A 17,636-nucleotide genomic window follows, 5' to 3' on the forward strand; every position below is an offset into this window, starting at 1 on the left:
ATGGTCAAACCATACATGGTAAGAACTCTAATATGACCTTCTTTGCAGAATGCTTTAGACCATCTACTTGTACCTAAACAGCACAAAAAAGGAAATTTTAAAAATAAATCTGAGAAAAAGAAGAAGCAATGCCCTGAGAGCTGACAGAGGTGAAAATGACAGCTTTGGCTAAGGTGAAAGGGTCTGGGAAGCTTCAATCACCCACACGTCTTTCCACACTGACAGAACAGGTTAGTGAAAGCTTCGTCGTGCTCTGACAGGAGTATGTGGAGGAGTAAAGGGGAGGAGAGGTGGGAGGCGGGGAGAGAGTCAAACTTAAAGGTCAACTTTATCTGCTAAGGACGGGGCAGACACAGCTACATCGCTTTGGGATTTTTTTTTACGGATCACCAAAAAGAGATGCTCTTATTTGGTGTGGGTTTGTGTGTGAGTATGTCTGTTAGATATATTTTTGTGTTCATGGTATCCAACATGTTGGATCTTGGCCAAAAAAAATGAAAATGTGGACATCTGCTTGGACATTATTGTTATCATTGTTCCAACACTAACAACACTAAGAGAACATCACCAAAGTAATCAAGTTATGATTTTTGTTCTTTAAACAGGGACATACTGTGATTTCTTTTCCAACCTCAGTTCCATTTGATAATGCATGTGTAGAGGTATTGTTAAAGATGAAAGGTTCTATGGCCAAAATAAACAGAGGTGGATAAAATGGCGAGCCTTTAGAGCCTAGCGACTGAGTTCTGTACAGTCTGCGGTTGTTTCAATGTTTTTTGATTAAGACAAGTTAAAGCCCATTATCTAAACTAATGGAAAATAATATATAATAGGCTGTAAAATTATTATTATCTCTGCATTTGGTTGTGTGTGTATCTGTCCGAAACTAATCTCGCATACTACTAGACCCATCAGCCTAATCATTTTTGTGCACATTTATGACTGTATGCTCATGGACCTCTGGTGGTTGCCGGGATTCACAAATTTTGTTACATTAGTTACGTAAGTTAAGTTACATGACGTACGTACGCAAGTTAAATACATTACATAAGTTAACAAATGTACATAAGTTAAAACGTTGACTTTTGGTTTCACGCGGGACACGAACAGCGAGCTCCTGGGTGAAAGTCCTGTGACTGACCCATACATCCACCCCGACATTTTTTGTCTCTGTGACATTCAAGCGTGAAATGACACGCCGTCTCTGCACAATATAAGTCAGTAGAGACTAAATGGCGTAAAATTACATGTGAAAAAAGCAAAAAAGGCATAACAACACGCAAAATGACTTAAGACCTGGTGGATTTTTCTCCGGGAGGGGGGGGGGGCTATACCAAAGATCAAGCAAACATGTTCTAAGGTATCACACCAGTGTATTAAAATAAATCAAAAGGCCTTTTATTTGTATTTGCTCAGCTGAATGTTCTAATGAAACATGCTTAGTTGAGGTAAGTTAAGGTACTTCAATTCGTGCAAATTCTTTATACTTATACTTTATACTTATCTTTTATACTCATTATGCTTGATGATCTCTATCCTGTAGCTTTCATCAAGCTGAGCAGCTATGTTTACTTTTCCAAACATGGCTAGTTGCATTGCATTTTCCATGTGGAACCTAGTTTGTTGATGTTTTTTCTGATATGTGCTTTAAATCATTCAATCCTGTCTGAATCCATGCTGGGGCTGATGCTGTTGTTTGAAAAAGGAGGCAGGGAAAGCTAAATAAAGCATTGGTGTCACTACATGCAGCTAGCCAAGCCTTCTTACTAAACCAGCTCCTTGAAAAAGACCAAGTATATTGTCTTCCACTGTCTTTGGATTGTTGTTGAATTATGATGTCGGGCTGATCAGGTCCAAGCTCTTTGACTCTGAGCTTCTCCTGCAACGTTCTTCTCTCAAAAGGCGACTTAACAACATTTTCTGTCTCCATTTTAGCTAGCTAAATTACACTCTCTGCTACCACCCTGTGGTTGGTGGTGTATAAATCAGCAGCATTCACATAAATGCTCCTATCTCTTGTATCGAAGAGGAGCGAACTGCGCATGTACAACTTATAACGAGTCAATGGGCGCAGATTCTTGTGCCCCAGGGCACACTGGAGAAGGCAAACTCCTCCCACAGAAATACATGACCTATCAGTAACTTTACACAACGTACAACAATTTTAATCTACATTTTATTGTAGATTATACATTTTACTCAATAACTATATAATATTTACCTTGCTCATTTAAAAAAAAAAAAAAAAAAAAAAATATATATATATATATATATATATATATATATATATATCTCTCTATCCGCCACTGCTTAAGACATCACGTGTTATTCATACGCCATTTGGTGATACCAGGCCTGGTGGAGTAACTCTTCTAGTTCTGCTTTTATTTTTTGGGAAATCAAACTAAATGTTCTGTGGCCCGGGGGTTGGGAAACTCTGATCTAAACTACTTTTTTACTGGAGCATGTACAACTGCGAATGTCTGTTCAGAATATCTGCAGGCTGTTGTGATCCTACTTACCTGCAGGTCTTTGATGTTTGGAAAGGGAATTCCAATGGTGACCACTGCCCTGGCATTGTCATCTGTGAAGTCTAGTCCTTCACTGACTTTACCCCTACAGACAGCAATCAGCAGTGCACCATCTATAACATAGAAATACCATACAGTATATATCAATACAGTAAATGACAAGTAATGTGCAGTAGAACTATGAGCAATTACTCAAACTATTTTATTGAAAATTAAGATTATGTCAGCATTGGTGCAGCTGTACAAATGACAACTTAGACTCATTGTGTGAGCAGTAGACTATATCAAATTAATGTATTTCAGTACTAATTTACAGGCATCAAGTCACCTTCAGAGTGATATAGCAAAACCAGTGGTTGGTTCAAAGGTCAGTGTGATGTTGTTTACCAGTCTCACCTCTTTCCTCACAGTATTTGATGGCATCGTAGTAAGTCTGAAGCAGTTCGTCAAAATCCCCCTTGCCACCACCACGGGGCTCTGTGATCACAATTTTCTGTTGTTCTAGTTTCTCCCAGAGACCAGTGTTAGTCCACCGGTCTCTCAGCTTGTCTAGCATCTGTTCAAATCACAGGAAGAATCATGTTATAAATATAAATGTTTGCCTAGGTTTTGTTGAAAAAGGAGGAATGGACCACATAGAATCAGAATCATGAGAGCGAACCTACAACATGGCTAACTAAGAGCAGCATCTATAGGATTGTTTCTACTACAGAAGGCTCTTACAGATTACGCTACAGTTAAGGAGTTGCACTCTTTCTACAACTTCAAAAACTAAAGCTATGCTTAACGACAGGTATAAAAGTTAACCAGCAACTACTTCTGTGTACAATATAGTAAATGAGCTGGCAAATGTCATATAAAACGATCACTGCAAATAGTGAATTCCACTGCCTTTTGTTATCCCCTGACTTTTCCAGTATTACATCTTTACATCATCATCTATTGGATGGAGTGGCTCAAAATTTGGCCACCATGTGATAGACATTTGTGGTTTTGAGTGAAATGTCTCAATGACTTCTTTATTAATTGCCATTAAATTTGGCACACTTATTCATGTTCTCCTCAGAATGAAATTGTAACAACTTTGGTGATCCCTTAACTTTCTATATAGCTACATCATTAGGTCAAATTTCAGTTTATCTAATACTTGGGCTTAGTACAGCCTTACAGAGCTGCTAGCATGGCTGCGGACTGTTACACCGTGTCTACACAGGAGACAGAGTGCAGAGCAGCAGCAGCTTCAGTGCTCCATCTGTTTCTACACAAGATGTGTTCAGGAACAGTATTGAGTGTACTGTAGGTCACCCGTGTTTTGGCAGTGCTCAGAGCCCAATATACAATCACTGTAGTTACCTATGTAAAACCGGAAAAAATAGACTTGAAGCATAAAAATACTCTTCGGGTTGCGTTTATGTGCATATACCGCCAGTGAAACGCGAGCCGTTACGTGGCCTGTGTGACAGCCGGATTAATTAAAAGAGGAGTGTCTGTTCCGTAAGATGCACGTGTGATGGTTGAGCTTGTAAACTTCACTGTCTATACTCTGAAAACCATGACTGTGAACTTTTGTCAACAAGGCAACCAGGAAGTTAAAAATTAAACATTAAACATCAACACTTGAACTTTTAAAACCCTGATTAATCAACTTGACAACTTTAGACAACTTGGCCCTCTGTCCCAGTTTGAAAAAAAAAAACTGAACAGGGCTCAGCTGTCAATCATGATGTGGAACCCGCTTTTTATAGCATCAAATAACTAATTAAAACCAAACTTGTTATCAGCATGATAAGAACTACCTAAAATGACAGAAACCATCTTTGGGAAAAATGTATTTGACGTGTACTTTGAGTTTTAAGTTTGGCTCATGTCCCATCCGCTAACATGGAGGGGGCGGGGTTTATGACCTATACGGCAGCCAGCCACCAGGGGGCGATCGAGATGTTTTGGCTTCACTTTGGGGAGCTGTCATGTCGTCCATCTTTCATTTGGAAATGTAAACATTCACATTTCCAACGATGCCAACGATGTGATCCCTGTTTAGAAAACTAAAACAAAATATTAATTTAACTTGTAGCTAGTAAATTACCCTAGTTAAGCTTCTAACCAGACCATGATATGATTTAGGTGATCATTAGCTGCGTTTCCACCGCAGGAACTTTCCCCAGGGATTAGGAACCTTTGGAAGAACTCAGTGTGTTTCCACCGCAGGGAACAAGGTCTAAATTAAGTTCCGGGGACATTATTTTACCCCCCAAAAGGTCCCTGCTTTCAAAAAGTACAAGAACTTTCGGGGTGGGGCATATGCTGAACATTTCTGATTGGTCGAGCTCCGACCCGCGGAGCAGCAAGTGGTTTGACCGCGTTCGTGGGTCACAGGTTGGCCTTTTCTGGCGCAGCAGCTCAGCTACTGCGCTGTTGGAAGCCATTTGGATGACACTGAAACGGATGACCACTCGGTTGAAGGTAAATCACATACGGTCCACATACTGCTTGTTAAATGCTATAACCACTGTTGTCATGCTATTGCTACCCTAGCCAAACGCTAACATTAGCTACATGTTAACGGCAACCGCTAATGGTGTAGAATCGCGGTGTTCGTTAAGGCAAGGTTTGGCTAAACTGGTCGTACAAAATTACATCTTGGTAATGCCATCGCAGTGAGACACAACGTTTATTTTTTTTCATCGTGTTTTTCAGATGAAACTGGCGGGCGCACTGAACTGCAGGCTGCAGACCAGTGTGTTTACTACTGCGACCACCAGCAGCCCTCGGTCCATGCCTCCTGCTGAAGCACACAAACGCTATATTTTACACATTTATGTTTCTACAGATAAACAGTTGTAGAACTAAATGTGTGTATAGTGGCTGTTCTTGTATCTGAAAACAAGTATATACTACTATATAAGTAAAAAGACACGTAATGCTTATGCTTGTGTTACTATATTCTAATATTTATAAACGCTCACCATTATACACCGGTAAGTTTAGTATTTAAAACAGGTGAGAGTGCATAGGTTAAAATAAGAAAATGTATTTATGCTGAATTGCACGTAATGTGTTTAATAAGTTAAAACAATAGTTATGCAGCTGTGTGATGGGTGTAACCTAGTTGGTGTAATTTGCCTAATCTTCCCGGGTATTTAGATCGCAGTAAAAATGCACACAACAATGAGCTGAAGGAACTTTTTAGTTCCATAAAAAGTAGTTCCTGGGAATAAAAGTTCCGAGTACTTTGGGTGGAAACGCAGCTATTCAGTATCTATCAGTAAACTGAAAAGACAGTAGGTGTGATGGGTTAGTGTGATGTTTCGGGGACCGTGACACAACTAGGTTTGAACAAGGACAAATACAACCTACAAACAAGCCTAAGGAAAAAAACTAGGGCTGGGTTTAAAATTATTATTTTTTATTTATTTTTATTTATTTATTTATTTTTTTTTTTAAATCGATTTTCCGATTCAAATTTAACTTCATTTGAATTATCCGATATCGATTCATAAAATCCAAGATCGATCTTTTAATATATGCCTTTTCCCTTGGATGTGTGAAGCTTTAATCCCGTTAGGGCTTGTGTCCGTATAGCCTCGAGTTTTTTTTTCTGGCAGAGAAGCGCTTCACTCCAGCGCTTGGGTTTTGTTTCTATGACAAGAGAAAAAAACCCCACCCAGGTCAGAAAGTAATGTTTGCCCGTATTTTTTCGATGTATGGAGCCTGGGATGTAGCCTGTTTCCCCCGAGCTGCAGCCACCAGTGTTAGTTGCTCCTCTCCACAAGAAGCTTTCTCTGGCCGCGAAGAGCAGCGAGATGAGCTCAGCGGATCGGAAGGCGTACCAAGGGTGCAATACTGGAATACTTGGAGAAACTTTACAGATTTGGCTGCTTTCACGTGTTGTGCTGCTAGCTGGATTAACTCTTTCTCTGAGGCTCACCTGACTGACTGAGTGAGCAGTCATCAAACAATCTATGTCTAATCTTTCTAACAATCTATCTTTTTTTCTTTTAACATGGAAATAACAGTACAACATTTAGAAATGCAATACTTGATGACATTATTTCCATCTCTTTCGTCTCAAGTTGTTGTTTCTTAATATCTATATATTTATTTATAATATAATGGTTGGGGAAACACTGGGACGTCTAAGTGGAAATATCAGCTCTGTTATAGGTGATTTAAAGGGTCAATTCTTGATGTAAACATTAATATTTTTAATAATGCACCAGGTTAGAGGGTTCTTTGTACAATTTCTGTGTTAGTTCTCTGAGAATCTCTTTCATATCCAAGCAAAATTGGTATTGTTGCTAAAATATCCCTAACTGAATCGATATTGAATCGGGACCTTGGGAATCAGAATCTAAAAACCAGCTCTAGAAAAAAAACAGCACTTTCAGGGAAATACTGTAGCTGCATGTCAAGAGACAGCAGCAGGTCTACATCTTCAGACATTTCAAAAACTGCATGGCACTGTAACACATTATGACACTTTCCAAAATCTGAAACATAAAACTTGCAACAAAGACAGGAAGCATTTAGCTACCCATGTTTGCTCCCGTGCCCTCAAACAGCTTGGATTTCGTTTCTTTACTCGCACTTGGCAGATAGCTGATGTGTTTGAACCCCCTCTGTAATAAAATCACTGTTCCTGTACTACTGTTGGTGCAAAAAGTCAGCAGCTCTCAGGAGAGGCACATTGATCTAAAAGCTCTCATCCTAGCATGGCCCTACTCATGTCTGTGCTGTGCAGATTATATCCTTGAATAAACACGGCTCCACAATCAAAGAGCAACTTCACTGGATTGGAAATGTGTTAGAGGGGTCAAGTAGAAGTTCTTCTTGTAGTCAGCAGAAAACTTCTCAACAGGCTAATAGTGACAACCTGTAAAGCCTGAGCCAGATGCAAATGGAGCCACCAGGTGGGAGGAAGGTGGGGAGTATTCACTGACATCTTGTCCCCAACAGCACACCTTGTGTTTACCTGCATGAACAGCCAACTCAAGTGTTCCTCCAAACACCACACGAAGCTAAACAGAAATTTGCTCGGTGGATTTTGTGCAGTACAGAGGAAAACAACAAAGGCAGACAGGGAAATGAGACAGTATGAGAGCGTTGATAGTTTCTTGCATGCCAGTGTGATTGCCTCATAGTGCTGAAATGAAGCATAGGCAAGATTTCGTCAGGTTGGTGCCTCCTAAAGCAAGTGAGGCCAGGACGTTTGCATCAATAAAACATGGCACATTCACTAAATATGCAGTGTTACATCAGCAGGGACCCCCTTACGTGCGTCTTCAACTCAGCAAACTGTCCTGCAATTGTTTTCCGGTGTAATCGTGAGCGGGAGATGAATAATTCATGTTATGTACTTTAGGCAGATCTTCCACTAAACAAAACAACCATTATCTGCCAGGCTGCACTTGGAAAGGAGCTGATTCCACAAGACAAAGAGTATGGAGGAAAAATGCTCTCACTGATGAAAATTATGCGACAGGGTCAGTGACAATAGAATCAAGGATCGTGTCTTGCAGCCAACATAATCATATCTGCAGAACTTTATTTGGCAGTACTACAAATTCCATGTTTTTGCAATTATTTTGTAATTTTTATATCATTAGCAGAAAGGTTACTACGTGTATTTTTACCATTAAATTACAAAAAATACCTTTTAAAACTAAGGCTGGACCATAAATAAATGAAAGGAAAATCTCTTAACAGTTATGAATGATGACTAATAGCTCATTCAAAAGACCACGGGCATCCTTGGGGGCCAGCAGTCTGTACAATGCAAATATGAAGGTGCGGACCTATCCAGTCGCCTCACCATTAGCGCCGCTAAATTTATGCAAATTTATGCTCTTTACGTTTATTTTTACAAATATTAGTTGTACTTTTTGTGAATATATTGGACAATGATAATATATGACTACAAGTCACTCATCAGGATAGAGAAATGGTCAACTCACCACTTTGTAAACTCTCCTCCTGCCAACTCTGCTACCTGGCCGGTCGAGGTTTTCAAATGTAAACATCGAAGTAATTATCGAGGAAAAGGTGGAGGGGATACACACCGGCTCTGATCCCGACCACGTGGATAAGCAGGACCATCTCTGCATCCGTCTCTGCATCCATCTCAACATCGGAGGAAACGCAACAGTTTCCTTTGTTTCACCAAAACTTGGCTAAATACCTGACGGCGCCATTCAACCAGCTGGCTCTTTTTCTGTATACCAATCTGACAAAACACAGCACTCTGGCGAGAAAAAAGGAGGAGGCGTGTGCTTTATGGTGAATAAGGATTGGTGTGACATTGTAAAAATTAAAATGCTATCCCGTTCCTGCTCACCTGATCTGGAGAAACTGTTAATCAAATGCAGACCGCACTTTCTACCATCGGTCATTATCACAGCGGTCTACATCCCACTACAGGTGAGTACAGAGGCTGCCCTGTCATTTCAGACTTGAACTGCTCACAGACCGGTTATCCTGATGCTGCACTCATTGTTGCTGGAGAGTGCAATCAGGCAAACCATAAGAAGGTTATGCCTGACTTCCATCAACATACTGACAGCGCAAATGACAGGTCTGCCCCTCTCTCAGCCCAAGACTTACGGCTGCAGATCTGATGATACAGCATCACTGTTCTTTGGGACCTACCTGGTGGATGCTCATTATGAACAGTACATGACTAGCACAGATGTGTAATAAAGCATCACTTGGGTTCAGATCAGGCAGGCCATTGTTCCCTATCACCCTATCAAGTTTCTTTGTCATTACCTACTTAATTTGAAGTCCTGCAGCAGAATATGGAGTCCTCAGGGGTGCCCTCTCCAGCACCATATCCAGAGACTCAGAGTAGGCCAGATACTCCAAACTGTCAATGCACTGGCACAAACAACAATCAGAACCTTCCTAACTGTGACACACAGCTGCACAGAGGCTCATGCTCCCCTCACAGGCCTTGCTCCAAGAGTGGGCCCCAGTTCCCTAATTCAGCCGAGATTGCTGTTTACCATAGATGCAGTTCTAAAGGGGTCTTTGAATGACTCTTCATCTGATCCCTCACCAGTTTACCTCAGGAGGCCTAAGCAAGAACTGTTGAATTGGTTCTTCTTTGACCACTCTGATCCATGTGTTTGTGTTCACAGAATCATAAATCACTACAGATTTTTTTTTTAGGCATTCTGGCTAAAACCTTGAAATCATTGGCCTGAAAAGCACAAGACTACAGCTGCAGACTCAGGTCAGCTGACACAGTTTGTTTGGTCCATTCAGCACAAACACTGTCAGGGTCGTGCTCGTGTCACGCACATGCCCGTCGACAGATTTGAATTGTCTTGAACATTTTTGGACAAGGGACTGATCCTTGCCGTTTGTGAGTTCCATTAAATATACAGGCCTCATGAACAGGAGCAAGACTGTATGTATCAGGTGACGCTATGCATAGTTTTAACTTAAGCTAGGCTATAAAGAAAAAAAACTGTTGTACCGGCAAGGATAAAGTAGTGCACAGAAGCTGTTTCCCTGGTTACCACGCATAGAGAACCTGGCGTTTACTCGCGGAGCACCTGAGTCTGTCTGTCTATTCACATGAGGACTGCAATACACAGGCGGAGTGTCGCTTACTGTCTGAAAAGACCTTTAGAGGGGTATAACTGATTCTGGAAACACTGGTCTCCCTAGATTACCACACAGCATGGCCACAATATATATGTTTACTTAATATTTGTGTGAAGGTGGGGGTAATAAAGGGGCACCTAATAAAAGGGGCAAAACAGTGCACAATCTGAAACAACAGACCTGCAATAAATACCACTTTTGTGGGCAAGGACGAAGTATTAGGTACGCTTGCAACATAGTGGAATCCAATACAGAAACACAAATTGAATACACATGTGAATACACATTGAAACACAACATTATAAGTATATATATCTGGGTTAGTAGCCTACTGATATACATTTCTGCAGGGTTGGTGATTTGCATTAGATTACAGGTGTTACTTTTATTGCCCCAGTCACCTGGGGGTGATGTAGGCCATGTAGATCGCAAGACTGGTCTGATAAATCAAACTGCATGGATGTAGGTATGAAGCAGAGCGTTTTACTTTGCTGTCAAACGGATCTTCAGCACCTTCAGCAAAGGCTCTCAGCCATGTGAGTGTTAGACACTCAACACAGAAATTACACACACAAAAATTACAGACATGAGCACCTTCATCAATAATTTAAGGCCAACATCTGACAGAGACCTGGTGTTCAGTTGGCAGACTGGGCTAGGCTACAAAATCTCTATCTACAGGCTCAGCTGCACACCTCTTTGTATAACTTCAAGCCAAAACACCAAACAAATATGAAAATACCAGGTAGCAGTTATTTAAGCCCTGCCAATTTAGCACTCTGAGACCTACCATAAAAATTAGTATGGCAACTCTTGTATATGCCAGATAGGTTAAGCACTATTAATTACATCCCACTGTATTTTAGAAATGTACATGTTTTTGAAAGTTTATGTACATATATACAGGTTTTGAGGCCATTTTATTTTGTAGGCAAATTGTACCAAAGCACAATTACCTTTACTTGCCTGAGGTTAATGGACATTACATTAAAGCTCTCTTAGTTTTATAGGATTTCAGTGCATCTCTGAAACACAAGCTATTCTACTTATCTTCAAAAGACAGTGAAGTTGTCAATTAAAAGTGAATTTATTTGTTGCCCACCACTTTCAAACAAGAGATCTTAAAAGGAGTTACGATGCCTAGGCATCATAAATGGGAATGAGCAGTATTTAGCGCAGAAGAGGGCACAACAAAGTGTGAATAATTTATTGCCCTTTATAGGCATGGTAGGTGCAATGCTCAGCCTCTGCCAGTGACACGGTAAAGTGGGCCAGGTCTTTCTGCCAATTGGGACAAGGTGGTGAAACAACTTGATAGAAGCAGTGAACTGTAGTCTTTCTCGCACTTTTACACTTCCCCTCTTTTCCCCCCTTACTATCTCCCCATCTTTCACCTCCTCTGCATCCAGCCTCTCTGTATCTCCTTCCCAATGTCCCCGGTGTCAGTGAGCTGTGTGGGGACACATCGCAGCTCCTCTAGTGCCTGCTGAATTATGGAAGGGCCATCGCCTCGATGGCATTAATGAAACATGCAGCCAGGAGCCACATTTTGCAGTGGCGAGGGGAGACGTGTTGTTGCAGTGTAAATTATTCAGCCCCAAAATATCACGGCAACCATCACGCCAAGACTGGTGGCAAGAAGCCACCTGCCACCTCTGGCCTGCCACTCTTCCCTTGTTGTCTGCTCTACACATCCCGTCCACACAACGGAACGCTGCAAAAACACTGACTGCTGCCCAGAGAAGAAGATGGTCACTGATAGGGCTTACTATTCCTCTTTAAAAAAAGAAAGTATTAAACATGAGTTGAATATACAGTAAAGTGTAAAAAATAAATAAATACAATTATTATTACAAACATATCTTTCTACATGGTGCGTAAAAATACAGTAGTATTTTTTGTGAATAAAAGAATTACTACTCTACAATCGACTGTGTACAGTAAGTGATCAGGTTAGATAAATTGACATTCGGTTACATTTTGCCAATCAAATGCACTGAAAATAAAGAATGATAGTTCTAGATAGATGTTAGTATTGGCCACACGATATAACAAAATCATGTTATTAGAAAAAAATTGTGTTTACTATCTTTTAACAAAAATAAAACTTGCAGAGACCTTCTAATAATCTTAAAGGAAAAGGCTGGCCATATTCCATATTTTTCTTATTGTCGAGAAATCCCATGAAAAGACAAAAACTAACAATGTGTTAGTCTCTCAATACTTTCTGATTTCGCTACCCTGTCAGCCACAAGCCCATTGGTTCCGATCTTTAAAAATGGGTCACTAATATATTGTTTAATTTTATTAAAAGAGGCAAAATACTTTCCTAAAGTTTTTACCAAATGTTACTCAAACAGGAGTGAATGACTATTGGTTATTTGTTGCGCTAACGAGCATTTCTGGCAGCAGGACGGTGTATGTGAGATTGAGTCAAACTAAACTACAGTGTGTGTGTTCATGGTGATGAAGGAACATGTCACCCAGTGCAACAGTGTGGCTCACTGATGTGTTTTAATAGTTTCTGGACAACAGTGGAGCTCTGTGGCTCAGAGGAATAAGATATATCAGGCTTTGATACATAACCAACAACCAATTCATTGTTGGTTTTGGTCTTTTCATGGGATTTGTTGACAATAAGAAAAATATAGAATATCACAAGCCTATTGATTAAACGATGCATTTCTTTTGATGTTACAGTATTACATTCCCTTATGCAAACACTGTATATAGTATACACTGTTATAGCTACTCCATTAGCCAAAAAACTGTTCAGTTTATTAAATAATTAGTTTTGTGCTAAAACAATTAGACGATCAGAAGAATAACAACTGCCAACTATTTTGAAAATTGATTAATCATTTAAGTTATTTATCTAACAAAAACATCAAAGACTCAGCAGTTGCAGTTTTTCAATTTGAGCACTTGCTGTTTTTCTCTGTTTTGTGTCATTGTTAACTGAATATCTTTGGGTTTTGGACTTGGACTGCTGATCTGATAAAACAAGCAATTCAAAGACGTCATCTTGGACTCTGGGAAGTTGGAATGAACATTTCTCCTATTTTTTGTAAGAATTTTAAGATTAAATGATTAAGTAGTTTATAACCGACAGATTAATCGTTGCAACTCTACATTTGTTCTTACATCATCTCTAAAAGTTTCCACATTGTGTTTAATTAAATTTCAAACGCACTGACAGCCACAAATTGCTAGTGTGGTTGAAGCAGGTATCAGAACAGAGATGACTGAGGCTACATTTGACCTGCGTTCTTTAAGTCTGAAACTCTAAGCCTCCCAAAAAAGCTCCAGCTTAGTCAAACAGCAGTAACCCTGAAGTTTCCACTGTAAAAACTCATAAAACATCACCTCAGCGCTAAGAAAAAAAAATAAAAAAATAAAAAATCAGGAGGGATATGCTACACTGGGCAAATTGACCCATGAATCTAATATGCTCCCAAACACAGACAGAAACAGTCTCACTTTGAAATAACAGTACTTCTGGAGCGGTGTGATTGGTGCTTCAGATGCCCCTGAGCTGCTGAGGACAGTGCGTACTGGCGGGTGTACACCCCGCAGTCCAGTTTGACTTTGATTTGACACACGCTCAGCAGAGCCCAGGCGCCAGCGCTGGGTGCGTCTTCACACAGACAGCGAGGCGACTTCACCTAATGGCCCTTATCTCAATCTCCTTTAAAAGCATCTTGTATTCCCCGCCATCTTTTCACCTCTGCAAAACCCTGCTTTTTTTAATAAACCATCAGTCCCCCTCTCCAGTGGAGCATTGGTCCCTTCCTTTGGCGGCTGGGACCAGACGGCAGGGCCCGCTGTGGTTTTAATGGGCATTAACTGGGGGGCTGTTGAGGCTAAAGTGCTACAAAACCACAGCACTGGTGCAGGCTCTCTGGGAAAGTGCGTGCGTGACCATTATTACAGGCATACTTTGTGTGTCTGTATCTTTTGTTTATTGAGCTGTGTGCTAATGCCCAACATTCTCTTGAGTTTTCTTTGCACTCATTTGACTGCAGTGTACCAATGCCGTTGCTGGGAAATGACAACCTTAGTTGCAGAAATATAAATACATACCTGAAAAGACACAGTGACAGTCAGACAAGTCAGATTTAGATTGATTTTATTCCTAATTTCACTACTGATGTTGTCATTCTATCTGTCATAAGAAAATAATTAAACTTAACTTTAACAGTGCCAATGCATCCTGCTGTGTACTTTTGACTTTATGTGTATGTGAGGGCAGCGAACAGAGCCTTGAAGTACCCCTCCTTGACCCTGCAGGGCTGTTAGCCTCACTGCTCTCTCTGTCTATCACTGAGCCTGCTGTGTATGAGGGGCTGATAGCCATCACCTAGACACCCTGAACAGGGATGTCTGGAGATGACCTATCCTCTCTGTGTTCCCTGCACACACACAAACACACACATCACAGGGCAGACGGGACTCAGCGGCACCAACAAGGCCTCCACGGGATCCAATTAATACCCTAGCCCTTTCATATCCCCTCATCTCCTCATCTTTAAGAGCTGACTGCAGATTAAATATTTATGCATCAGCATAGAGAGAGATAGAAGACTCCTACATGGCTATCAATAATAAAAAAAAAACATCCCACAGCTCATAGTCGCTCCTTGGCTGGCATCACAGGCCGACAAAAAGGAAGGTAAAATGAGAAAACAACAAGGCCCAGAGTCTTAGCTTTCCCTCACAGTTTGTATGGCGGTGTCATCCCCTGTTTGAGAATGCAACTGGATAGCAGGCAAGCAAGGACTGCAGAGAAATCAAACCAATGAACACTGCAGGTGACATGTTGAAATACAAGTTGAACGCGAACCACGCAAATATGCCAAAGGCAAAAACTAAATATTCCAAGGGCAAAACACAACTGTGAAGGTCCACTGTTTTAACGGCTCCGGTTCCAGAAATGAATTTCCCCATTCATTCTCGCCACTGACGTTTCAGAAAAACCTTATATAATGAGTTTTCAGCCTGGAACTAAGCCAACCAACTATGAGATGAATCGTGACCATAAGTGCATTGTAAGTGTTTAAATAAAGTTTAAAAAAAACTTCACTAGCTGTTCGCAGGTGTGGTAAACATTTCCATGGTAACAGCTAGCTCACCCAATCAGAGTCGTCGCTGTAACACTTTAGATTGTGGGTAGTGTAGTCAAAGTGTGGCCTGCAATAGACTAGGTAAGCCTTGTTTTTAGTCTAGCAGTTGTTGATAACTGCAGATCGCTGAGTCTTAGGAAAAGCAGACAAGGTTTTTCACTGGTGTAACGCATATCAAATTTGTAAAAGTGAAGATTTTACATGATACAGAGGGTGTAAGGTATATTCATAGAAATGCTGTGTATGATTCAAGGCTGGCAAAAGGTTTAGGTAGGTCCGAGGTGTTTGCGAGATGATTAACAATATTGAAAAGCAGAAAAAAAAACAATGTACGATACATAAATAATATTACATTTTTCAGATATTTCTCTACTCTTACCATATTTCCAGTGAATTACTGGAAAACGTTACCTCTAAAAAGTAGCCAAATTAAAATTAAAATAAAATCACTGGATAAACGAGTTATAATCCATGCACATTGCAACCGGTGACAGTGGGATAAAACGAGAGTGCTTCATTTTAAAGGGCTGCAAGCCAAAAAGGTTGGGAACCACCGCATTATAAAATAAAGAATCAAAGTTTTTTTTTTTTTCATATTGACTGTAAACTCACATGTATTTCCCACAGTAAGTATGTTCATTGACCAAAACTGATAATTGACCAAAGTTACACATAAACATGTGCAATGTGAACAAACACACAATGATGAATGAAATCCACTTGACCCTTAGTAAGTTAATGTGACAACTGAGCTACAGAGGAGATTAATTATTCATGAAGAAAAATGCATAACAAACAAAGGGGGACACAGTGTCCATGAGTGCGCCCTCAGAAGCGCCCTCATTAACTGAAAGAGGATACAGTTTTGTGAGGATGACGGCATTTAACAAGTACTTGACAAGTATCTCTATTGATTAATAGTCATCTATTGTAACATGACACCGCCAACAGCTGCTTCTTAGCAGTGGGATCTATTGGAATCCAGTCTAGGCTTTGAAAACTGTTACTTGTTTTGCATGGCACAAGTTAATAGAAATACCTTCAAACCACAAAAGCATTGGACATGTCTCCAATTTATGGTCTCTAGCTCCACCTAGTGGTTAAATATGGAAATATTCTAGCTGTAAACAATCCACCACCACAATACAAAGTAAAGAATAATTTTGAGTGTGAATTTAGATGCATGTCTCTCACTCGCCATCATCATCTACCCTTTTGGTTTGGTTTTCCTCTTTGTTTTGCATTCACAACACCACACATACATTCAAAGTGGCAGCCACCACTGATTTAAAGACTACATATTAATTTATTATGTTGCTTTTGTCTTAGTTTCAAATAAAATATTTTTTAAAATACTTTAAATCCTGTGTGGTCTCCCTCTTTGGTCTAGCTCACTGAGCCTGGGCTGTGACACCTGATTAGGGCTGCACAATTAAGCGAAAAATGATCGAAATCGCAATATGGACAAGTGTAATATCCAAATCGCTGAAGCCGCAATTTTTTGATAAAGGTAAAATGTGTTGAGAAATCAAAGATCAAAACAGCTACAAAAATACATTACAACATCCGGGGTTTTGTACTCCGTGAACTGATTTTTTTTAATGGTCCAAGTGTTTTATAGAAATTAATTTACTGTCTGCAATGTCAACTGATTTGTGGCAATTCATAAACATTTTGTTCACAAAGGTATTGTGAACAAAAACTGCTGGGACTTGGACTAGACCCGCTGAAAATATGAGTCAAAACTAAAATTTTTAACCTTTTTTTAAAACTGTACTGATCTATATTGCCCACCACAAATAACCAATGTAATTCCGAAAGTGCCAGATGTATTGACAGTATCTAACATGGCCCATGTGACAGATTAATACACATCAATCTCTTATTCCTTCAGACCAGTAATTATGCTTCCTGTTTTAGTAGAGTATGTTTTAGTGGTATATTTACCTTGTAAGAAGGCAAAAAGCAGAGCACACCCTTGGCCACGACCTGGCAGACATGGAGCAGCAGCGCACCCACCTCGTCCTGGAAGGCATACGTTTCGGCATGTTGGAAGGTGGCACAGAGTTTTCTGCCTTGGGGTCCTGCACCAACAGTGCCCACCCAAACCTGAAGAGAGGAAGTCCATGAATGATAAATGGCTACATTTATATATTTTATCCAAAGCGCTTTACAAGGTTTTTGCCACTCATTCACGCACACACTCACACACCAATGGCAGCAAGCTACCACGCAGCGTGCTGGCCAACCATCGGTTTGGGGTTCAGTGTCTTGCCCAAGGACACTGAACACTGACACTAACACTTCGACATGTGGACGACAAGAGGAGCGGGGGATCGAACCACTAACCCTGTGATCAGTGGACGCTCTACTT

At 40.4% G+C, this 17,636-nt stretch overlaps 1 protein-coding gene across 6 annotated transcripts in view; it reads right to left on the bottom strand.

Moving 5' to 3' along the window:
• The window catches only part of brip1 (BRCA1 interacting helicase 1), a 130,629-nt gene that overhangs the window by 81,249 nt on the left and 31,744 nt on the right, over positions 1 to 17,636 (bottom strand). For all 6 annotated transcript variants that reach the window (XM_044201836.1, XM_044201832.1, XM_044201831.1 and 3 more), the window contains 3 exons: positions 17,210 to 17,371; positions 2,928 to 3,087; positions 2,523 to 2,644 (listed from right to left, as the gene is read on the bottom strand). In XM_044201836.1, coding sequence (XP_044057771.1) covers positions 2,523 to 2,644; positions 2,928 to 3,087; positions 17,210 to 17,371 — 444 coding nt within the window. The remainder of the gene's footprint in view (positions 1 to 2,522; positions 2,645 to 2,927; positions 3,088 to 17,209; positions 17,372 to 17,636) is intronic.

This window comes from Siniperca chuatsi, linkage group LG7 (assembly GCF_020085105.1).
Source record: "Siniperca chuatsi isolate FFG_IHB_CAS linkage group LG7, ASM2008510v1, whole genome shotgun sequence".
Classification (NCBI taxonomy): domain Eukaryota; kingdom Metazoa; phylum Chordata; class Actinopteri; order Centrarchiformes; family Sinipercidae; genus Siniperca; species Siniperca chuatsi.